Source organism: Harmonia axyridis, chromosome X (assembly GCF_914767665.1).
Source record: "Harmonia axyridis chromosome X, icHarAxyr1.1, whole genome shotgun sequence".
NCBI classification, from domain to species: Eukaryota; Metazoa; Arthropoda; class Insecta; order Coleoptera; family Coccinellidae; genus Harmonia; species Harmonia axyridis.
In genome coordinates this window covers 8,136,219-8,161,867 of record NC_059508.1, presented here as the reverse complement: position 1 = coordinate 8,161,867, position 25,649 = coordinate 8,136,219, and the positions used below count along the sequence as shown (strand labels likewise).

The following is a 25,649-nucleotide window of genomic DNA, read 5'->3' as shown; positions in this document are numbered from 1 at the left end:
AATATGAAAATTATTACGGTTTAAGGAGTAAAAAAAAATTGAAAAATTGATGTGCAAAGGCTCAATGTTTCAAAATAGAAGCTTCCGTTTGTAGAAATATAATACTGTGTGAGTGAGCTTTTTATTTGATTTAATTAGAGAGTTCGAACAGTTGAATTCTTCCCCGCAACAAAATCAAACCCTTCTTTTTCTTTATTCCTGAGACATTGACTAGCCGGACCTGCCTTTTGTGTTGTTGCCTCACTTGGTCTCACACTCCTGTCCTTGACTATCAGTTGTGGTCAACGACCTTGTCTTTATGCCATCCTCTCTTACCTCAACATCTTCTGAACTTCTACTTCGGCCTTCTGGTTGACACCTACACCTGTAACCTGTTACCATTGATTGGTCCACTTAAACTAGCTGGTAGGGCTGCAACGAAAAGCGGTATATCGACTATCTCTTCGAAAGGGCTTCATCTAGTTGGTAACTGGAGGAATGCAACATTCGAGATGCTTCGTCGGTTAGATGTTCACTTTGTTTCATTCAGTCGAGAAAGGGTACGGAGAATACCATTTTACAGAGATATATCTGTGTTAGTATGCCAATGATTGGACCTTAATGAAAACTGTTGATTCGTTCATCCCCGAAGTTCATTTTTATGCAATATTTATTCGTAGTATTCAATGGTATTTATGTTAATTCATGTCATAGGAAAATTATTTCTTGAACGATATTATTCACAGTGTTCATAGGATAACATAAAAAATGAAATAAGTATCGACGTGAAATAAGTTTTTGAGCGCTTGGTCGAATTTTTTTACTATATTTCGCTGAATGTTACCAATTATTTTTAAAACCAATAGTAGCTGTCTGTTGAATCACATTAATTACTGAATTCGACCTGTGTAAATTTAGATCTAAACCAGCTCTATCGGGTATTAAAATACATATATTCCTTCTAAGATTATCGTATTTACGGTCCGCCGTTGCAATTTCTAGTATTGTAGAATTTGCCTTAATTTTCTGTGAAGTGAAAATTTTCTGATATTAATTTAGAAATATCTAGTCCTAAAATTCCCTCCCAGACAAACACAATAAACTACAGTTGTTAATCAACCTAAAGAGTGACATGTCATGAACACATTGAAATACGTGATACTCTCAACAAAATGTCATTTATCACTCTTTCGAAACAATTTCCTATGGGGAACGAAAAACCATAAAACAATAAATGCATGCTTGGGAGGTTCGTTTTTTGTAGGTTCGACACATGCCTTGAAATATCGACTCCGAATCATAGAAGAAGAACATTGTGTTTCAAATTTCGGATGAATTTGATCGTTTTAATGAAATCTACAAATTGAAAAAATAAAAGCTGTCTTTTGACATGAATCCGACACCCTACGGAAATTTTGTCTTTTTTGTATCTTTTTGCATCTTTCTCCGTTCCTTCGTCCTTCCTACAAAGCTAACACGTCATATCAGGCACACAAATCGTATAGCCAATGCTATACCACTTTTTTTCTTGTTAGTATCAATCTTCAGAATCGAGATATTGAAGGTTAGGTGATGCTACATTTGTACTTGCTTGAAAAATGGATAAAAACAAGTTTGGTGTATTGATGTGATGAAAAAAAATATTGCGCAAGCAAATCAATCGTTTGATGAGCGTTATTCGAACAACGGTTGAAAGGTGGCCCAGGAAAATAAATTTGACTCTAAGAATGAATGGAATGATTGCCGAAGCCTATTTCGAAAACAAAGACGAGTTCAACTACAGAAAAAATCTTAGAGCATTGGAGTATATGCATCCTTGAGTGCGACTATGTGGACCAATAAAGTCGATTTAAAAAAAAATTGTTTATACAAGTTAGGTCTGGGACTTCTTGAGTAGAGTGTTAATGGACTAGTTTTCATTTTTTTGTTAAGGATTAATTCTAAAAATTTAAGTAAAATGAAACAAAAATGTGGAAGAATCATTGAAATATTTCTAGAAATGAAAAAGTTATGGGACTTTGAAGTTGCGCTTGGAAGAATAATTTCATAGTACGTGTAGTGTCGTGACGTCACACACTAGACGACTGGTATTCGCAGAGTGCTTACGAATTCATTGGTGTACAATCACTTGTGCCGTTCGTGTCGTGTTTTGTTCGTTACACGATGGCTGAAATAACTTACTATATACATACATATAAATTACTTTTTCTCTTTTCTCTTTTTACTCCTCACATAAATATGTTTTGCCATTGATAGAGTTCAACAACCAGTACTCAACTACAAACTGTTTATGAAACGTTTATAAATAAATCATCGTTATAAGTTGAACCATGATGAAGCAAACTCAAAAGTAGATACTTACTTGAAAAGTTTAACTCCTTTTATTTCAGCACTGACATAAGATGGATTTGAAGAAAAAAACTCCATATCTATTTTAGGCAAATTGTCACTTTATCCTTTCACGAAGCCTTCTTCCATTATGGTGACATAAAAACAAAACTCGAGTTAAAACTACACTGTACAACTATAAACGGCGCGAGAGCCTTGGCGCGGCTAAGTATTTAAACGTAATTTATGGTGTAGCGATCACAGGCAAGTGCCGTGACGTCACAGACCAAAGACGTTCCGCGCTAAAATACGTAAATTTAAATAATCTATTTCTCAGTAATTTATTGATGGATTTTCAAATTTTTTTCACTGATTTATCAGTTTTGCTCTATATTTTAATTCTATCGTGTCAAATATAGTATTATCAACATCACTAAACTAGTAAATTTGCTGGAATACTCATTTTTTTAAGAACTTATTTTATAAATACATAATTTAAGTGAAATCTCATAAATAACTATCGAATTTTTACGTGATTTTTATTTGAACTTCCGTATGATACTGAATTCACGAAAGTTTGTATGAAGTTAGTTCTATCAAATGAGTTTTTGAACAGTTTATCAAATGGATTTCGCCCATTAAGGAAGTTAGCCGAGATATTTGGATGCCGAAAAACTTGACTACCCGTTATAGGGAGTCATCTTGAAGCCATTCCCTTTCCATGGAAACCATATCTGTGAATTTCGATTTCCTAAGAAAATCCCAGGACCCAGGTTTTGCCGGCCAATAGAAATGCTTCCGCCAAAAATCCACAAACTGTTAAGTTAGTAATTGATAGAAAGATTATGGGGAGACTGTGTAAATTTTGTGATCCCAATATTAATGGCTACAGATAAGAGGAGGGAACAGTGACTTTTTATCGATAGAGGTGTTTATACGAGTGAAATATTATCGTTACTTTCAACGTTGAAGGCACACATTTGGCTTACATAAAGGTCATTTCCGTAACAAATTCCTTCCTCTTCTTATAGAGATTTATCACCTGGATGTTTCGCTGAATCGACCCGTATTGATGAAATTTTACAATGATACGGACCATACCGGGTGTCACAAGTAATTATATACAGGCAGTATCTAGCTTATTTCACAAGAAAATAAAAGAATAAAAAAATTGCTTTGTATAACATCAAAGCACCTGTGGCAGCTATGCCTCACTTTTCATTTTCAAATGACACCCCCTGTATATTATCAGTGAAATTGTGTGTCATTCTTTTTGGAATACAACGATAGCACATACTTGGTATGTTTTTATTAATAACAACAAAAACATTAAAATTTTGTGAAGTATGAATTACAACCAAAATATCTACTATGCAATTCAAAGAACGAAGAAACATTTAAAGCAAGTTTTTCGTTATAAACAACATCGGTTTTTTGAAACAAAAACTTCATCTACTTCTCATATATCGAAATTGTTGGGTGGAGGCATTTCATTTTTATAAGGATAGTTGAAAAACGTAAAAGCAGTCATAAAATATTAATGTTGTTTGTTAATTACTGAAAGAATACCAAATATGTGTTATCGTTGTTTTCTAAATAGAATAACAAGCAATTTTCACTGACAATATTCGAAGGGTGCCATTTGAAAATGAAAAGTGAGGGGTAGCTACCACAGGTATGTCAAATGTACGAACCTTTTTTATATATCATTGGGAAGTTACTTTGATGTTATTCAAAGCAATTTTTTTATTTTTTATTATCCTCTCAAATGAGCTAAATACTGTCTGTATACGATAACTTGGGACACCTGGTATTATCCTCGTTTTTTATTCTTCAAGAAACCCTTCTACTTACCTTGTGGAGGCCTTCAAGCTAATTCTCACAAAATCTTCGAAAATCCACTATTGATCATTTGTCACTTTATGTGCAGGCGTATCTAAACGGATTCTTTGATTCTATTTGTTTTTATTTCAGTCCCTATACATAGAAAAGCGCAATTTTCCTGTGGAAACCAACAAAATTGATGAAATCTATCTTGCATTCAGTTTATATCTTTGACTAGTGAAAATTTGGATTTATTGATTGAGAATACTTGCATTTTTGTATTGCATTTTGTAATTTGTAGCTTGTTGCTGTGTTTCATCAGTGACAGCCTGATGATGGTATAAGTATTTTGCCAAAATCGAAATCTGATTAAAGATAATTTTTAAAACCAGTCTGTTTTTCTTTTCAAATTAGATTATATGTACACGCTGATAGAGAAATACATCTATTTCATTTCCATGTCTTGGTTCGATAGTTTTTCCAATAATATATTTGGATAGCCCATCTAAAATACTATTATATTGATGGGTCACTTTCCAATTTTGCTTGGAAGATATGTCGCAAAATCCAGTGACCCGCTTACATGAACCACCCTGTACATATTCTATGAAGTTCATTGATGGCTTTCCAAATGAAGCAGGTATGAGGCAAAGCAATATTCCATAGTGACGGTATTTCCAATGCATTTCCTGTTACTATAAATCAGGATCATAATACAAGAACAATGGAGCATCGACGTAGATGATTGATATTTGGTCCATAAACTCAGCTGCTCGACCAAGCTTTGCCAACAGGAAATTTATCTGATAAATCTGCAAAACTCCAAGATTTAGTTCTTGTCATTTATTACAGGCCTAATGTACTCCACGCCCAATAACGGATATTTGAGGCATTAATTATATTGATATGAATAGGAGGTCGAGTTCAAGTGCTGTCATTATCGTATAATAACAATGTGTGTTAGGGAAAATCGAGTGGAAATCTGCAAGGAAGCAGACATTCGAACGAGGGTTACCTCTTTTCTCTTATAAGATCGTCAGTTAGAAACAAAATGTAACAGTTTTCCTTAGGGTGGATGGTAACACATGAAAATGCAAATTTACACAGAGGCGATAAGGTTAAACTCTGAAAATATCTCGTCTGAATATACCATCGAGATAAAAATTTGCATTTGATATTTTCAATAAGCATCATGAAATATTTTATGTGGATCGCGTAACCGCATAACAATTGGAAATTCAAGAAGAATATGGAAAAAAATATTAATTTTGCCACAAAACCTACGGAGTTGATGATCTGATTGTTGATATGACATAACAATTTCAAGCTGATCAGTGATTAATTTATCAGAATCATAGAAAATTCTGGAAAATATCAGAAAAGAAATGCCTACCCAATATTTCGTGATTACAGATCCTAGGATCTCTTCTGTGCGTGTTTCCAGGACGTATCTATGATTCTTCTTGTCTGTGCAGAATGTCATATAATTAAGAGAAGTGAACATTTGAATTTTAGAATTATATTTCTGAAATAAATTGCCCATGCCGATAGAATATTAAAGACTTACGTGAGTGAATCATATTTACATATCTCTGAAGCTATTCCCTAGTGAAATTAGAAAAATAATTTTCTCCAGACTTCCAAGTTGAGGGTTAGATGGTTCTGTATCAATTTCATATATTTTTACCTGTAGTCAATTCATGTATATATTCTGAGTGTTCTTCAAGGTGGAATTATCTACTTTTAATGGTGGAATATGAAGAAAAAAACACGAACCTATAGAATTTAATTTGATTTAATTGTTCGAAAATCATTCAATTACCTAACTAGGAATATTTCAGTAATCTCATCGCTTTACATCAGTTTTTTCATCAATGAAATTGACAAGAAGGAATTGGCCATTATTAATTTTTTTGTGTTCTTGTTTCGCGACAAATCTATGATTTTTCTTTTCTGTGCAAGTTGTGATCTGATCGAGACAGGTGAAAATTTGAGTTTTAGAGATATATTTCGTGAATACATTGTCTATGCCGGTAGAATATTGAAGACTAAGGGTGAGTGAATTAATGTTTTATATTTAAATTTCTTCAACATACATACTTGAAGCTATAACTGGACCAATTTTGTAGAGACAAAATTATCTCCAGACCTCTGAGGTTATGAGCATAGGTTCCTGAGTCCTGAGTTAATTTAATTTTTTTTTTCATTAGGGTGAAATAATCCTCTCATGATTAGTTTTGATGTGGGTAGGTATATTAAATTTTGCATTCAGATGTAGGAAGACGATTTAAATTTTGTGATAATAGCGTCGTCGGAACCATAGAAAATGTTTGAACAGAATATCAAAGAAATAAGATGAAAGCACAGTTCTAAGGTCTTCAAGGTTGCAATTGATGGAAGAATGAACGAGCGCTCAAAAGCTCAAGACAGTGCTGTTTCTTTTTTTTTCATGAAGGAATGAATGAATTACATATTTTTTTCTGCAGTGTTTCGAGTCGTTTTGTTCTCCGTACTTTTATGTCTAAGATAAAATTTTAGGATGCATTCGGGACATTTGGCACAAAATGTTTATTTTTTGGTTATACTCACTAGTTCTTCAAGAGTTATCCTCAATTTAGTGGAGTGGTTAATTAATTTCATCCTGAGCTAGTGAGCTTGAAATTTTCAGCAGAAAATTGTCGATTTTCTTATTTTTTTCACGAAAAAATGTGTTCTAAAAGTAGTTCTACATGAAAAATATATCAATAATTCAAATTGAAATTTTTTGGATTTTAGTAGACCTAAAATATAGCGCAATATTTGCTTTATTTCCCATTTATAGGTGAAATACACTGTCTAAACGTGGATATCCCGAAAGCTCTTGAAAAACCAACAGTTGTTATTGAAAGCTCTAAAATATACAGTTTTGAAATGGATGATATTCCATCCTACAGACCTGGCACTTCGGATCTACGTCTTATGCGATCGAATTAGGTAGACGAAGGTTCAAATCCGGGTATAAATCGAAGAAAATTGTATTCGAGACGATGTCAAAATTTTCTCACGTGTTCAATCGGATACGGCAAGAGCCGGCAACATTCGCAGGTGCATAAAACATGTGGCTGGAATAAATGTGGTTCAAAATAGAATAAATCATCCATGCCCCCCTCTGTATGGGAGTAAAGTTTTAATGGAGTTCAAACAGTGTTACCACCCTTAAACTATAACGCCATAATTATAATACCTCGGTGAATTTTTAGTTCCGAAACTGCTTGAACTTCATGAGAATTCATAAACTTCCGATATTTCCATTAGGAAATGACTTTTTCATCGTTGAAAATTGAATAACTTCACGTAGGGCCCTGGGCGTAGCCAGGGGCAGTAGAATTCAATCAATTCGAGTAGCACTTTGTTCAAACACCCTCGCAGTGTCATTTCTGTGATGAATCCCTTCTACAAGAAGTTGAATGAGACTGGCGGAGCTTAAAAATGAATTTTTGTAGAACTCGACAAACAACCCTTTGACTCATTTTGACATTATTAATAAACCAAGTTTCAATTCAAAGTAAAAATATCCGACTGTAAGACTGCATAGAAAAAAGCTCGTTTATGCATTGAAGCAGCCAAATTAAACTGCCTTTTGAAGGTACACTACAAATTACGTTCTAAAGAAGCCTTCAATATGCAGTGGCGACGTCAGCTGTTAAAATAGGGGGGGCTAGGATTTTTCAAGGAAGGTTAAGATTTCTAGGTCCATCTAACAGGCCAATTAAAAAGTCTCCGGTCTACCATAGTAAAACACATTTTTTTGTCAAAATTCCATTTTATTATTCAACGTAGTTGCGATACAGCGATTAGAGCGATTTTCCAACTTTTCGATACCATTTTTGTAGTCTTTCGCTTCAAAATAGGTCTCAGTTTCGGCAATTACTTCTTCAGTGACGCTTGATTTCTTTTCAGCGAGCATTCTTTTGAGGTCTGGGTACTGGAAAAAGGCACTGGGGGCCAGATCTGGCGAATACGGTGGCCTCTGAAGCAATTCGAAGCCCAATTCATGCAATTTTGCCATTGTTTTCATTGATTTGTGACATGGCGCATTGTTTTGATAAAACAGCACCTTTTTTTTTCAAATGGGGCCATTTTTAACGATTTCATCCTTTGAACGATCCAATAACGCTATATAATAATCGCTGTTGATGATCTGGCCTTGTTGGAGGTAATCAATGAATATGATATGATCATATTCGTGAATGATATGATATACACGTTCGGATGATATCTTCACAATATGTGCTATGTCCATCAACTCCACTCTACTGTCAATCAAAATTGTTTTGTGAACTTTTTTGATTTTTTCGTCGTTGACAGCTTCTTTTGGGCGTCCATTGTGTTCGCCGCCTTCGATGCTCATTTCACCTCGTTTAAACTTAGCATACCAATCAATGATGGTTGATTTTCCTGGTTCAGACCCCGGAAACTCTTCATCAAGCCAAGAAATAATTTCTTTCCATCTTTTTTCAAATAACAAAAGTAGCTACACTCTCAACGCAATATCTCACAAACTAATGGTCGGACTGCTGTCAAATTTTGACACGTATCGTTTAAAGGTTGCTACTAACTAACTAACTAACTGAAAATCATATGGATTTAATACTAGCACCGCCATCTGTGCATCAGACCGGGGACTTTTCAATTGGCCTAATAGTTTACGTTGAATTCACATTTTTTAGCTCATGCCATATTTCAGTGGGCCCCTATCCCTTCTGCCAATATGCGTCAGCAATTTCGAATAGAATTTCATGCAAATATCTCCGTTATAGTGATATGGTAACGAGAAAAATATTAGTCTGACCAATATCAAAGCATACCAAACATTTCAAAATTGCCTGAAAAGCTTTTACATCATTCATGGCATTCATCATCCAGACCAACAAATGTACCGTGATTCTGCCACCAAATAAGTTATGTATTAATTATCGAAATACATTCAGTTCCAAATGTCTGCGTCATTCGTAATATATGCCCTGTAGTTTTGCGGACATCCGGCTGTATTCAGCTGGAAAGGACAACATCGATAACAAAACATTGTTTCAGTAACCGTTGAGAATTACAGTAATTGCCTTTCCTTTGGTCTGAAAATTGCACTTGTCCGAAAAAGCTTTATGTTTGACAACTTTGTTTATTATTTCCACCTGTATTTCTGATCAGAACCTAAATAAATAAACCAATCCATAATCGAGGAGTTTCGAACAAAACATCAAATAACCTGGCGTTCTTTAGTTGAAAATTCACCATTTAAAATCTTACTCATCAGATAAGGTCTGCAGTTTCCTTACTTTGAAGTGCAGTAGGTGAAGAAAATTAAATGTCATGAATTTGAATCTTAAATAAAGATGACTGTGTTGGCCAAAATGAAAATTGAAATTGAATGAAATTTATAATGAGTTCAAATCCTTTTGGTTCAAACTTCAATTCAAGAATATTTTCGCATAAATTTTGAGGGCTTATAAATAAATTCTTTTTTTGGATTGGATTGGAATATTCGTAGAACATGCATTCTGTATCAGAATGATTTTCTGTTTCAATGTATATGAACATAAAAAGAAATAGTTTTGTTATAGAAAACCACGCATTTTTTAAAAAAATATCGTTCGTTCTTGTAGAGCGTTATTTGAACTGTGTTCTCCGAGAAATGTCACGACTATATTTTTTTTCTCCTTCATTATCGTCACTCCCTATAGTGAGAACTCTTTACCCGTGACAGCTGACAGCAGAGGTAAGGAAGAGTATCCAATTTGCCGACCTAGTCAGAGTAGGCTTTATTCTCCTGAAATGTTTTCAACTGAATACGTCTTTCCATTTTTAACCATAACGGAGGTCTTATTTGGTGATATAACCATCCACTCGCACAAGATAGAAGTATGTTGAAAATAGGGTAGAATACACTTTTTCAATATGAATTGATATGTCAAATTTTGAAATAGTACATTGAATCTTATATGTACCTACTTCTGTCAGTCTATCTGACTATTTGCTTGGGACAAGATGAGAATCTATATTGATTTTTTGGATCTGAAGAAATTAGTCGTGCCCCTAGCTTTAAGGGGAAATACTCAACTACAAAAATTCGCTTGTATATTAGATAACTAACACTAGGGGTGAAATATATATTTTATTGAGAAAATTTAAGTTGTGTACATGGTTATGGAAAGTCAGTTATTGTAAATAACAATATTTATTTCCCAATTAATCATTACAGTAATACAAATAACACGCTAAAGTGTAATTTTTAGGTGTTCCACATAAAACAACTATGAATCTTATAACCAAACATATTTGTTGGTACAATCTTATATATTAATTTTTTTCGAATCTATTTTCATCATAATAGATACCAATATTTTAGGTAACGATTGCGCTGAGTCTAATCAACTGAAATCATCAATAGCTAGTGAGAAAAAACATATTTTCGAAGCATGCATAAACATCAAGCTGGTTTTACAGTGAGATGTCTAAAATATGTTCAGCTCGCTAAATCCTCCACTTTAAATGTTCATTTCATGAATTCTCATAAAATCATTTCAATTTTCGACCAATGAAGATTTATGCTTGGACATTTTTGCATTTGACTGTTCATTTTGACAGAAAAATGCTTTTTGTCCAGTGCATCAGCAACAATGAATCGACTAATGAAAATAGTTTGAGGTTATGTACAAACATTTACATCCAATTTTCTCAGCTGCTTTTAACAGCTGATTATACAGTTACCCAATATATCCAAGTTGCCTCAAAAAATCCGTATTTCAATTCTTTCATTGAGTTTCATACAAGAATTGTCTCAAGGCATCCGATTTCTGTGTGGATAGTGAATAAAATCAAAGTATATCAATCTACGTATAAGTACATTTCATTTTTCCAATACACATATCATTTGACATACATAAAACGTCCATAAAAGAAATACAGGTATCCGGATAGTGACATGAAATACATTTCATACATAAAACACATTTTGTGTTTTTTCAACGGATAATTCTATGAAACATTTATTATTTAGCCATTTTGAAGACACATTAAACATTGACAAGAAAAATATGACATACTGTCCTATGGTTTCATATCGATTTGGTTCAATTTGAGCATACATCGTGACAGAGGACTTAGTCCAGATTAATAATTGATGCCACTATATTGTTGATTCTGCTATCTATATTCTGAATAACTACACACTATCTCTCACCGACCATGCAGCACTAAAGATTTTCGGCTTCAAGAAAGTATTAGAATAATTAGGCAAAACTGTTGAAGTTGAATTATATCGAAAAAGTTTTGCCATCATAATAATTTTCTATTATTCCGTGATCCACTGCTCAATAATTGAAACGAATGATAATCCACTAAACTCGCTCTACCGCTGTGAGCTGATCAAAAATTCAATTTATTCCTTCGTAGTCTTGTAAATCAATCTGATCGCGATACATTCTGGATCAATATGTCTGTTCATCTTTTCAGACGCTCGGCTGATAAATGTTCTGGCTGAAATGAAATAGATAATTGAGTTCAAACGGCCGATTCGAATATCTGTCACTCCCAATTCCATTGTCGATTTCATTGGAATAAAGTGTGCTGTATGAAATCGCGCGATCTATCATGGCATACTTTCCATGACGTTTAGGTAATTGATGACGAGACCACTCCTCAGAAGTACTTTTCTTATATAACAGACAAATTATACCAGGATATTTTTCACAAAATATTTTATAGTATGCACTCCTCTAGAATCTTAAGAGAAAACATGGGCCAGGTGACAAATAATTTTGAAGGTTCTGCAATTCTGTTCATGAACATGTTGAATATTTTCGTTTGGTGTTTGTTTCAGTATAAAAAATTCGTTGGAAGTGATAGTTGGAAAGCAGTAAGTGTCTGTACACAAATTCTAATTAATCAGATGATCAAATTGTCAGTTCATTTCTAAACAGTGATATTGTCTTTGTTTTACACTCTATTTTTACATTCCTGGAGAAGATTTCTTAGGGAGAAACAAATTTCCAAGGTAAAGAATCAGAAGATTTTGCAGGCTATTAAGTAGAACCTCTCCTTCCAATCGAATTTTCTGGGAAATGATCACTTAGGAAGTCAAGCACTGGGCTAGACAGTGTGGCAGAAAACCAAACGTATTCTTTTCGAACATATTCTCTAGAATCTCCAGAATTTCAAATTTCATCCTGAATTAAACAGATTTTTACAGCTGAACTAAGGCCTACCAGAAATTGTTTTGCATATTCATAATTAGGACTACCAAACCCTCAAAATTGTTTTTCAGTTATTCAATTTTTTCAAGGATGCCACATCAGGGGATGATCGTACTTAATCAAAATTTGGTTGTCTTGGTGTTTTCAGGACAACTAATTAGGCAAGATTATCTTATGTAGGCCACTCGGTATGCATTGCGTTTTGATTTTAAGCAAAACTTCCTGGCATGTTAGGGGTTTATTTGTTGAATTCTCTACTTCTTCCATTTCCTCCTCAGCAGTTCAATCAAGTTAATAGGAAATAGATGTCGTTTTGTTTGTCCATTCGATTGTGTATTGCCCTTATATTTTCTGTCTCTATTGATCGATGTTCTCTTTTATACGTTCCAATTGATGAATGATACACATGTTCATCAATATGACGAAAGAAAAGACAAATTGTTTGATTTGGCAGGAAATACTTGGGAGGTTGCTGCACATTCCTTCAGATGAATAGTAGCAAATAATGTTATTCCCATAGGACCTTATGTTGGAAATAGATTATACCAGGAGAACGAGAAAAAACAATGGCGAAAAAGCAGATGAAATCGAATGAAAAATGAGAAACAACGACTGCGAGATTCTTCAATGTTACTACACGATGGAATTAAAGGTTTATTTATGGCCGTTCTATTTCCCGCTTTGCTTATCCAGTTGTCTGTCAGATGGCGATAGCTGTATCATTTCGCATCATCGCGTGAGATTTATTCTAAAGTTAAAGTGTCGATTAACAGTATTTGGGGTCTTGTTTCTCAAGTACCAGTAAAGGACCTTTTCCTCACGGTATAAAGTCCGGAAAAGTTTCTTGCCTATTCGATTATTAATTCAATACTAATATTATCGTAAAATTCCATTTGACCGTACAACGGTAATGTATATCGAGTTCAATTACTTTATAGCGAACTATATCGCATTGTTCAAGGAACAATTCGCATAGCTTGAGACAATGCGCTTCCTTTATGCAAGCATTGACTTCGTAATTGTTCACTTGTTGTAATTAATTTCCTGATCTGTGATGTTCCCCATTGTGTGTCCCTTCGAACGCTTATATAAGCCATGATTTGAACTGGATATCACCATTGTCTCCCTTTCTGTGTTCGATCGATTATTGCGTATTATATATTATTATATTCGATTATCATGATTTTTGGAAAATTTTTGGCTTTGAAATTTATCTTAATTCGGTTTGCATGGTCCCAGGAATCATGGGAAAAAATGAATCTCGCATTACTTTCGAAGGGCAAGAAACTACATACACATACATACTCACACTGAACAATCGCACATCCTGTTTTCAACAGTTTTCAAATCTATGGAATTTTATTACAACAATGTCTGTGAAATAGAAGTCTCATCCGGAAATGCAATAAAGAAAGTGTAAACCATTAGAGTATGGTTACAATCTCAAGAAAGGGCAGTACTTTTTTCTGGTAATATTTAGAATATTCCTCCTTTTTCTAGGAATCTAGGAATTATTTCTGACAGTTTCATGTGCCCGCATTGCCAAACTGTCTCACTCTGGATGACTGTTCCACTATGAAGGTTTTCCTCAAGTGTCAATTTCAATTAATTATCTATACTAAGTAATTGAAGAAATAATGCACTGGACAATTGCACAAACTGTTTTCAATAGTTTTCAAATATATGGATTTTTATCACAACAATGTCTGTGAAAAGATAGTCTCCCCCAGTAATTCTTCCAAAACTTAACAGTCTCAACCATTAAAGTGTGGTTACAATTTCAAGAACCGGCATTCCTTTATTTCTGCTAATATTTAGAATACTCCCTCTTTTTGATGAACTTCTAGGAATCCATATCAAGGGATGTTTACGATAATCGATAATCCAACATACATTTCTGAAAGTTTCATGTGCCCGCATTGCCAAACTGTCTCACTCTGGATGACACTATGAAGGTTTCCCCTAAGTGTCAGTTCCAATTCGGTGTGATTCAACGAGCGCTATATTTGCGGTATCGCCAAATCTACCAGTATCAGGATTCGCTCCTTTCTTTGGCTTGTAATTCCTTTCGCTACTTCTTACCGCAACTGCCAATCACGGATTATACGTTTTTTGGGGAAAGCGACTTTTTTCGGAATCTCACATAAACGATTCTGAAATACGTTAATCCACGGATGTTATTTCGTTAACGTTCTAATCTTCGGGGGATTTTCAATTCGTGCAGTTGCCCAATGCGACTGTCAGTGGTACACTTTGCAAAAAATCCATCCGCGAATATTCCGCTCTCTCGGATTCTACGAAATTTGTTTCTAGCCGAATATTTATGGTGTTCAGATAACTCCATATTGTATTTTCGTTTCCAACAAAAGGGAACAGGGTGTCAAAAGGGACTATAGGCCTGGTTGGTTCGCTAACAAACGATGGAATTGACCCCTATTGAACCAGAACGTTATGCTTTTCAGACTTGTTCATCATTAGAACAATTGCGATATTACTCCACAATATAACTACAGTTTAAATCTGAACAGGTGAAAAACTTTCACGTAAAAAGTTAACAATAAGTACCTATTACAAATTCAATCGTCGAGAAAAAAACGTCCGTTTCTTATGACAACTTCAACCAAATCGAGTATGAACCTTGACAGTTTTAGGGAACATAGGAAAGATTGTGATTTGTGAATGGAAATATTATTCACTTCTAAGGAGACAGGTTAATTCGGTAATGATAGTTATCATTTCATTTCAAGTGAATTCTACATTTAATCAAACAACTTATGAATTCATATGATTGAAGTGTAGCTAATATTAGATTACCAATGGATATTTACACTTATAAGTTCGTGAGTTTAATGTGATCAACGTATATCGATGATCGAAGTGTTCTATATATGACTAACAATTAACAATAAATATACTTCCATTGTATCTTCTCAATTCTTCACAAATGATCGCCTAACACTTTTAAAATAAACTCTTTACAAAATTGACATTTCAACTTTCAAATCTTATTGCCCCTGACATATGCAACAGTTCTTATTCTCCTACATATCACACATCTTACATTTCCTCGCAATCGAACATATACAAAACACTTCAAACAAATGTATTTACACATAACAGGTCATCTACCAAGACGTTGAGATAATACATCCCCAGTTTTATATACAAAAAACATCTTCTTCAGTACTGATCAAGCTCTTCAGGTTGCAAATTAGCAATGTGGACTACTCACCATGTCTGCTGGTAGCTACCTACCCACTGAAGACAGGAAACTCAGGCTTGTGCTATCGGAGATATCGAGATACCATGAAGAGCAAATATAAGATAGAACCATGAGGATGATAATGTTCAATGAGCTGTTTGATAACCCAGCAGAACCCGTTTGCATTGCTGCTGGCCTTTCTCCTGAAAAAAATTATAAATACTTATAAGGGTATCAGACCATGACGAAAAATGAGTAAACTCAATTGAGTAGTTTGCGCACTTCTTCAAATTGGTATTCATGTGATTTTTTCACGAAATTTCGCATGTATATTAGATTTAGTCTTCTGTATACAAAACTGCAATGAAATTTTCTTGGTGTATAGCATGCCCTGAAAAATATGATGTGATACTTTCAACACATCTATTGCTAATAGTAGGAAAACTGAAACGACAAACATTCTAAGAAGATTGAAAATATACACATATTAAACAAAATACACAGATTGAAATATACACATATCGTCAAGAGTTTTGTCCTCCACTAACGATTCTCAACTTGTTGAACGTAAACTAACAATTTTTTGTCAATCTTCACTATCTTATCACTTGAATGAAAACAATAAACCAGTAATAAATGTTTTTTGTTTGGGGGAAAACAGTTGTATTCAAGGTTAATCAGTTTTCAGCGAATAACGAGATTTGTAATATTGAGAATATTCCGTCGAAAATGCCGAGACATTCAATTTCTCAGTTTTATAGGGTCAAGAGTAGTAGCCCTACATCAGGAAGTTTTGTCGAACCACCAGATTGCGCAACGTTTGAATATTCCTCGGATTCAGTAAGGCGCACAGTAGCCTTTTTTCTGGAAATCGGCAACGTTGCCCGGAGCCTGGTCAACCCAGAGTACCATCTGCAAGAGAAGACCATCATATCTCAAATTTTTCCGAAAGAACCGAACGGTATCTATGTATAACAGCTCTTCGAAGTAATTTTTTGAAGACCTATAGAAGGATGGTCTCAACCAGTTGCCTAAGGAGAAGGTTTCATTTCTCGAAATTAAGGGCAAAAAGACCTTTAAGAGTACCTCGGCTATCACCTGGATATTGAGCTACCCGTCGGCAATGAGCAGAACACCACCAAGACCAGCTTTTGCCACAATGGCGCAACGTACATTTTCCGGACGAGTCAGGATTTTGTTTACAAAGTGATGGTCGATGAAAAAGGGTTTGGAGAGGTCTAGACAGACTAGAGATACTCAATTTCGCCCGGGAAGTGCCATTTCAAGGCGGATCAAGAATTTGCTGCGGGGGTATAATGTTCGCTGTATCCCTCTTGTTATCGTTGAATTAACAATGACTGGTGCCATATAAGTGGAAAACATCATTGAACCAATCATTGTTAATCTGCGAAACGAATTTGGGGGTAGTTTCATTTATCAGGATGATAACGCCACAATTCACCGCACAAGAAGGGTTCAAAACATTCTTCAAGAGAACAATATCCAGAGAATGAACTGGCCAGCAAACTCACGAGACATGAATCCAATTGAGCATGTATGGGATTACTTAGGGATAGCAATATCCCAATCGCCAAAACCCACCCATTTTTCAGGAATTGAGTTTAGCCCTTCAGGAACAATGGAACGATATGCCAGAAAATTTCAATAATGCCTAGGCGTATTGGGCAGCCTTGGCCTAGCGGGCCAAGACTTTTGACGATGTGTGTATGTAAATGTACGAGAACTAGCGACTCAAAATTTATTCAAGGAATGCCAATATTGATCTGCATTTAATGTGCATGATTTCATATATCTAACCTCAACTATCTGATCATTAATGTGGTTGGTGACTGTCCCATTAGCTTCCTGGTTCAAAATCTGATAATGGGATAACGAAAACGTTCAGAATAAATACATGGATAGCCACAATTCCGTCATGTTTAATGAGCAAAGTTATTAGAACTGGATCTGATTTCCTTTCGGATGATGAGTTATAATTAGTCATTGATTGATTTGAATTGTTTCGATCCCTCATCCTGGCCATTTCCTGCAGTTCGTTTCAGTTTCACCCACGGCCGTGTGGTTGGCTGCCCTTCCGTATATACCCTGATTGCGAATCAATCAGGCCAAATAGAAACTACCCATTCGTTTGCATGACTTCGACATATTTCCGGTTTGAGGCGTTGTTTTACCAAGCCCCAATGCGAAAGCATGAATCCCACTTGTCTTGGGACTAGTTTGGAGAAGAATACCGCACATTTCTGAATTTCGGAAATCGTTAATAACAGTTATTTCAACTTGATTGAAATTGATGTCTTTTCCAGTAATAATTTACAACAAACGAGGAACATATGTATTTATCCTCTACTATCAACACGGTATCATGAAAGTGGTCCTGGAACGAACATTTTTCTAAATTTATCAAGGTCCTTCAAGTTTCGAGAATACCATTTCATTTACGTGTTTCTGATTTCGATGATTATTGAGGAGTTATTTCATCATGAGGAACTTGAATTTCCACATTTATTTATCGAGTTTTTGAAAGGTCTTTTGAATTTATCATAATTCCTATTGTGTTTTTGCAAAGGGTTCTATCTCATCCATCACTCTATTAACGGATTACGATGTTTCATCCCGTGATAACTGAATAAATCGAAAGTAAGTCAGTGGTCCCTGCCTTATATACCCTGCACGTCTTTTTTTATTGAGCAGGGGAAATACTCATTAGTGAAGTACCTTATGAAAGGTGTGGGACTTCGAAGAACATGACCTACGACGTTTTTGAGATTTCGGGAATCTATTTGACTACTAACTACTAATTGATACATCTAGGGCTTGGCTTGATATTCAAGCTACTTGATTTGATATTCATGATACTTGACTTGAGCTTGACTTGAAGCCAAGACATTAGTAGTTTTTTAATATTGAATCAAGTACATAATGAATAAATACTTGACATTGAAAAACTATTACATATTTGACTTGAACTTGAGTTAACTTGACTTGAAGCCAACTTAAGTTTAAGTCACAAGTCAAGTAGTAGCTTTTTAATATTAAATCAAGTACCTAATGAATGAATACTTGACTTGAAATCGAAAAACTATTACATATTTGACTTGAATTTGAGTTGATTTCAAGTCGTGCTCAAGCTATGTATCTTGAATATCAAGCCAAGTCTAGAATCCCTACTACTAACATCTTTACCCTTTTTTAGTTTTCAACTCTTTCGCTATTTCTGAATTATCGTTTTTGTGTGTCATAGGAGAGTCTTTTCTTGTCGATATTTGAAATTGAGTTTTGCTCAATTTTTGTTGCTCTGGCGAGTTCAATGATTTATTATTTTATTCGTACTTTCAACTTGTGAACTGAAAATTATCATAATTCGATAAGCGTACGAGGGTGTTTACCTTCTCTTATTGTTCAGAATATAATATAAACCTGTACAATATACATACATTGTTGTTTCGCGATTATTGAAGCAATTGTGATGTTGCTGTTCACTTTCGAATGTCAATATGGAAATTCAAAGTTTGTTCATTCTGTATGAACGAGTTGTTCGAAGTTTTAAGTGTCGGAATTCGTTTTCGGCTCTTCATCCGACATAAAAACCAGTCTGCTCTCACAAACAAATCATGAGCCAGACATATTAAGATTCACTCTCCACATCGAGAACCTTTGGCTGTAATTCAGCACCCGAATGTAATCCTGATGGTCGTTATTCGTTTCTGCAGAGTGATGGATACGAACTTTTGAATAAAACATACGGTAAGACATAGGAAAACATCAGACTGCAAAAATAAGGATCGATATAATTCATATTGCAAACCTAAACCATCCCCACCTATTGTCCTGGTTTCTCTGATGGTAGGTTTTATATTCATCTCAGCAACAACCCTTATATGACGGATACTTCTTTTATTCAATAGGGGTAAGGCCAAATGATTACGAGTTGAGTGCAGGAACAGAGGAAAAGAAATTATAGATAGAGTGTGCAGCTTGGGCAATTCATAAATTTTAAATCAATCAATGGAGACCACTCAATCATTGGATCAGATCATTTACAGTGAGCCCAAACATTTGAACTGAGGAATATACAGGGTGTTCCTAAATTGGAGGTACAAACGAAAATGACAGAATCCTTGCATCATTATAGGAAAAAAATGACCTATAAACATAAAGATATTTCAATTTATTTATTTATTTAGTTTCGTTGTATCTGCTACTGATTTCGACAAAGAACGTTGAACAAATCTCTAGTAATCCTCAGGAAAATCCAAATTATTATAGAGGTTCAATTAGTAAGATGTAATAAATGAATTAATTATACGTTTGGTACTTATTTACCCAATTCGTAGCGAATATTAATAAAGATTCTATTAACTAGTATAATCATCACCAAAAGACAGCACTACAAGACACACCCTGTATCACGGTCCCATGTTTATAGCACTTTTTTCTTGAAATTATCCAAGAAATCTTCTCTCATTGATCTTTATACCTCCAAAATAAAATAAATTCAGATTAAGGGTAGAAAATTTCTTTAGAATTTTCCGCTCGAGTTAATTTTTTTCTTCAAGCAAATGCTTTTTGATGAATACTCAATCCTCAAAGAACAATACTTCTTGATCTATCTGAAATAATTGTGTAAATTACAAAAACAAATCATCTTCTGCCACTCCTGCTTTCTAGGGATTATAACGAACAAGAAATGTTAATTAAAGAAACGGGACTTAGATATTGAAGTAAATTGTAGTTGGTGAAAACATACAAGAAGTTTTAACGAAGTCGTTTCGACGGAATAAATTCTTCCTGCTTTAGTTCCACTTCTATTGAACATCAGAAATTATCACAGCTAGGTGGTGTCTGTTATTTGCTGCTCTAAATAAATGATTTCGCAATCTGATTCATTTACCCAACTTGAATGTCATTTTTTTCTGCCTATGATGCTCAATATTCACTACATGAAATCTCATAATCTGAAAAACACTCCATTTCCATATGTACTCACATCTATTGATGTTTACAAATCCCGTTATATTTCCTATCACACTCTGTATAGGTAACGAGATGGCCGAAAACGATACTATTATTGATATTATAGTAGGTACCCTTGAAAGTACCTTAGTTGTAAAATGCATAAATGTAGTCTAATTCTGTCGACGTCCTCTCTATATTTCATATCACATCCTGTATATCAACTAATACAATTGCTCTCGTGGTCGCAAATAATATAATATTTCCGCTTATTACACGAATGGAGGGAAATTCAGTAGAGTTTATATTTCTTACTATACCCTGTATATCAGGTGATGCAATAATTGTAGCAATAGAATGCAATTAGGTGAAATATATCAACACTTCGGAAAATTATTCCAATACCTAGGATCTTTATCCTTATCCTTATCAAATCAAATGTAACAGGGCTGATAACTGAAACAGCTCCCAATCAGATCAGAAGGACTTGGACTTGGACACGCCAGCAATTACAGACATTTTATTCAAATCTATTGCGATCAAACGATTCGGTTACTGAACAAATGATTTTATACTTCCTTTTTAATAATTGAATCATTCGATGACATATCACAGAAATTCAACCACAGTGTTGTATGTTTTCCACGGTATTAAATTTTCACTATTCTAGTTACTCTTGATCATAGATTGAAGAAATTCCAAAACTGTGACTACCAATCAATGATTGTTGGTGACTTGAATTATTATTAGTCTATGAGACTGACTTGCAAAAATACGAGATTCAAGTGAATCAATAGATTTTTCTCCGTATAGTTATTTGGAAGGTATTTTATGCAAGTTCCATTTGAGATTATGAATTATTAAATGGTGTTGATACTTAATATTTTCTGTTATAGATTCATGATGTCTCGTCAATTGCTAGGAAGTTCTAGGAAAATGAATCGAAGACGAAAAGCTCTTTTACATTAAGGAATAAACCCATCGGTGAGTACTCAGAAATTTAATTATAAGAAGTAAGTTCAAGTTCAAGGAGATCAATTCCTTCTAAATTCTAACTAACGTACTTAGATAATTTTAAAAATGGGAAAACGCAATTCTCTTCGCCCTTTTTTTGTATGAAATCTGGAATTCATGATATTGTGAAATTGACAGCTCTTGGAGGATTTCTTTCTACTGATGATTCTGATGAGAGAATTTGAACTCCTTCGGATATATGTTACGCCTTGTTCATACGGAAACGTTAAATTCCCTCAATATTTCGTGATCAACTGGTACGATGTTCATAAAATTTGATATGGGTCATATAGTTGCAATATGAATGATCCTATACGAATCTCAGCTTTTTAAAATATATGACGTGCGTTGCGCATATGTGAATTGGAATTTATCGCGAGGTATTAATGTCAACAAATAACATACTGTGGAGTGCTGATTTTTTTTGGACGAGAAAGCATAGTGCCTCTATGAATTGCAGCAAATGATACAATCAAAATTTTTAAGTTCCTAGGCGTTGGATGATTAATTTCAAGAACCAATTCGTCAATCTTTTTCATATAGGTATATAATATATTCTTTGAATGAAGTTCGTATCACATGACACATTTCGATTTCAATGAACATTGCAGTAAATTCACGTTCCTAAGTTCATTCTGAGAGATTGCCTTTAGAAGGTTACATCAATCCCCACATGTTTTGTTACAGTGAAAACAAAATCTAATTTCAAGCTCTAACGAGAACGGGAGAATTTTTTTGCAGATTATATCATATGAAACATTATGTGTATTTAAAGGGATGATAATAAGGAAATAATGTGGGTAGACACTTACTCATACAAACGCCAAAATGGGGAGCGAATTACCGCATTTCTCTGCAGAATAACGATGATAAAGAGCTCCAGTGTTGGTTTCTGATAAGTACCTCTTTTCTCTAGGGACAAAGTGAGTAATTAATCATCAAACTTCAACAGACACAAAACTCCAGTCACTCCATGTATGTTCAAGCTAGTCTGTTTAGTGATGTAAGTTACCAAAAGATGACACATATTCACGTCCGAAATATCTTCCAGGATACGCTTCTCATTGAGTTTATCAATCTCATATAAAGCTACTGAGATGGTCGATTCTATCTTCCTGTCACTTGTGAAGTGTCAACAATATGAAATTAAAGTCTATACCTACATGCGCACCAAGTATTGCGGTGAATATTTTCTCAAAAATACTTCAGGGTCGAGTCAGTCATCATTAAAATCTTCTAAAGCCTTCTTCATACTTGCAGCAATTCATCTAGGTCTTTACGTTTTTTTTCCTGTAAAATATCCTTCGAAGAGGTTTAGAAGAATCTTATTCTTCGTAATATATATTTAGTTTTCGTTTCTGCCATAGATTTATCTCTATATTACTTTATTTTTATTAATATCCTTCTGCTTCCCAATCTCATATTCATATTATACTTCAAAGCTGTGATATTGTTATTTTTTTCAAATGATTACCTTGAATTTTTCATTAGAGTTTACTTCAAGCTCTAGTTTGAACAAGCATTTTATTCATGTTCTGTTGAATTCTGCTGTATCGACTGTTGAGTAAATTGTTTTCGATAAGTTTTCAGTATGAAAATTATGGCTATTTAATTCCTGAATTACTTAATGTCACTCAATTCTATTCTACTGTCCAGAATAGAGGCTCTTCTTTTCTGAAGACTGAACTTTTTAATTGCCGGAAAAAGTAACTGAATGAAAGAATACCAGAAACCTGTGGAATTTTCAGTTCAGAAAACATTTATTGAGATAAGCTTTGCTAGGAAATGTCGATTGTAATGGAATCAGAGTGGTGAATATAACGGGTGTTTTTTTTCGAGGTATATAACTTTAAGTTGGCATTACTGTTCAAGATGGCGACCGATTTAATAGCTGTCAAGTGATTTATTCTCAGTTTGGTATGGAAAATCATCCTGAATATACTCACGCCTGAACAACGCTTGCAAATAGTGCAATTTTATTTCGAAAATAATGGTTCTGTGCGGAATACGTATCGCGCACTACGTCCAATTTATTTTGTTTAGCGATGAAGCTTACTTCTGGTTGAATGGCTACGTCAACAAACAAAACAGCCGCATTTGGAGTGAAGCTTATCCTCAAATGTATGTCGAAACACCGTTATATCCAGAAAAACTGACTGTTTGGTGCGCTTCATGGGCTGGTGGAAACATTGATCCGTACTTCTTCAAAAACGATGATGGCCAGAACGTTACAGTCAATGGTGATCGGTATAGAGCCATGATTACTAACTTTTTAATTCCTGAATTGAACAACCATGATGTCCAGGAGCTGTGGTTCCAACAAGACGGCGCAACATGTCACACAGCTCCTGCCACAATCGATTTATTGAAAGACACGTTTGGTGACCGCCTAATTTCACGTTTTGGACCTGTGAATTGGCCTCCAAGATCTTGTGATTTAACACCGCTAGACTACTTTCTTGTGGGACTATGTAAAGTCATTGGTCTATGAGGATAAGCCACAAACCCTTGACCATTTGGAAGAGAACATTCGCACAAATGTTGGAAAAAGTCATCGAAAATTGGACGTCCAGATTGGACTACATCCGAGCCAGCCATGGCGGTCATATGCCAGAAATCATATTCAAAATGTAATGCCACAAGATTATCTTGCGGATAAATAAAATTCATGTCAATCGAATAATCCATCGTTGTTTTATTGCAATTTAAAGTTCTATAGCACTAAGAAAAACAGCCTTTACATATATTCTTTCATGGGACTAATCCAGTGTAGATCATAAAAAGTTATTATAATAGGGGTTTGAAAAGCAACAATCTGGAATTCTATTCGGTTTTTCAGAATTTTGAATGAAGGTTGTTGAAAGAATTCAATAAAGATGTCGATTTCTTGATTTCCATGCACTGATAGTGAACATTCGTTCGAAGAAATGTTTCTATTATATCATTATCAATTCGATTGAAGACAAAATAATTGTGATTACCTTTGTAATACGCAGATTACATGTATTCATTGAAAAGTTATCAAAGACTCGATTGAAGAATTGAATGGCTTAGATATCAGGTGAATTGCTATATTATTGCACGCACTTATTCATAAAATCACATTTGAACGCTAGTCTTCTTTGAACCATTAGCCTGTAAAATGAGAAGCCGACATTTTTCCGAATACGAAGACGTATACCTTTGGGTGAACTATTCATTATCCGGTGGTGATTTCGACTATGTCGAAAAGTGTTTCCTGAGAACTAGGTCGAAGAAAATTTTGAAGAGGCGGTTCGAGAATCATGTTCGATATTTTCCATTCAAGTTGGGATACTGGTCCAAGTTGGAGGACAAGATGATAAGGCTGTGGGGTGACATAGAGACTTTCATGAGCCCATGGGAGAAACTTGCCATTAGATTTCGACGCAGACCAGCAGATGTTAAGGAAAGGTATAGGAGGTTGGTTAAGGGACCGAAATGTCTGATGTCTAGTAACAATCCCAATCCAAAGAGAGTGGAATCAGTTTACAGAAGGGGAAAAAGAGTGAGAGATGTCACGATGTATATCCTCAGCAGAAATGTGAATCCTTCACCTAAACTCGTCAAGAAACTTGTCGATACTCGACGGGCCATTGATAATGCATTTGGTGAAATACAGTAAGCAAACTGTCTAGTGTAATTAATCGGTGAAATAATTTTGTGGGAATCTCTGTTGGGGTAAATATAAAGTAACTAGGAACACGCGATCTATAAAATCAATTCTTCGAACGACTGAAATGAAGCATCCAAAAAATTATTTCCGAGAGTTTTCAATTCAAAATAATGCAATATCAGAATCCAAAATTGCGATAGTTTTCATAAAAAGCGAATCGGTTATATCTTGTATAGAAGTTCCTGGTAACTGTATTTACCCTCCTTTCTATTCCAATTTGTATCTCAAGTGATTTTCGATAAGCTAGTCTGATATTGAAGTGTCTAATGTATTTTTTGGGACTGACTGTGTTGGATATTCAAAAGTTTTACTTCCTTTATTGCTGAATAAAATCCATAAGTTCTTTTTTAATGGCTCCCATGATATTTTATTAAACCCAAAATTAATTCCATGCTCAATCAAA

The 25,649-nt window shown here is 34.6% G+C and overlaps 1 protein-coding gene across 3 annotated transcripts in view; it reads right to left on the bottom strand.

Moving 5' to 3' along the window:
• Nucleotides 1-13,673: 13,673 nt before the first annotated feature.
• Nucleotides 13,674-25,649, bottom strand: part of LOC123685865 (hemicentin-1-like) — a 318,649-nt gene continuing 306,673 nt past the window's right edge. For 2 of the 3 annotated variants that reach the window (XM_045625726.1, XM_045625723.1), the window contains one exon: nucleotides 13,674-15,767. In XM_045625726.1, coding sequence (XP_045481682.1) covers nucleotides 15,610-15,767 — 158 coding nt within the window. In that variant the 3' untranslated portion in view covers nucleotides 13,674-15,609. The remainder of the gene's footprint in view (nucleotides 15,768-25,649) is intronic. The other variant, XM_045625724.1, reaches the window with a different exon arrangement.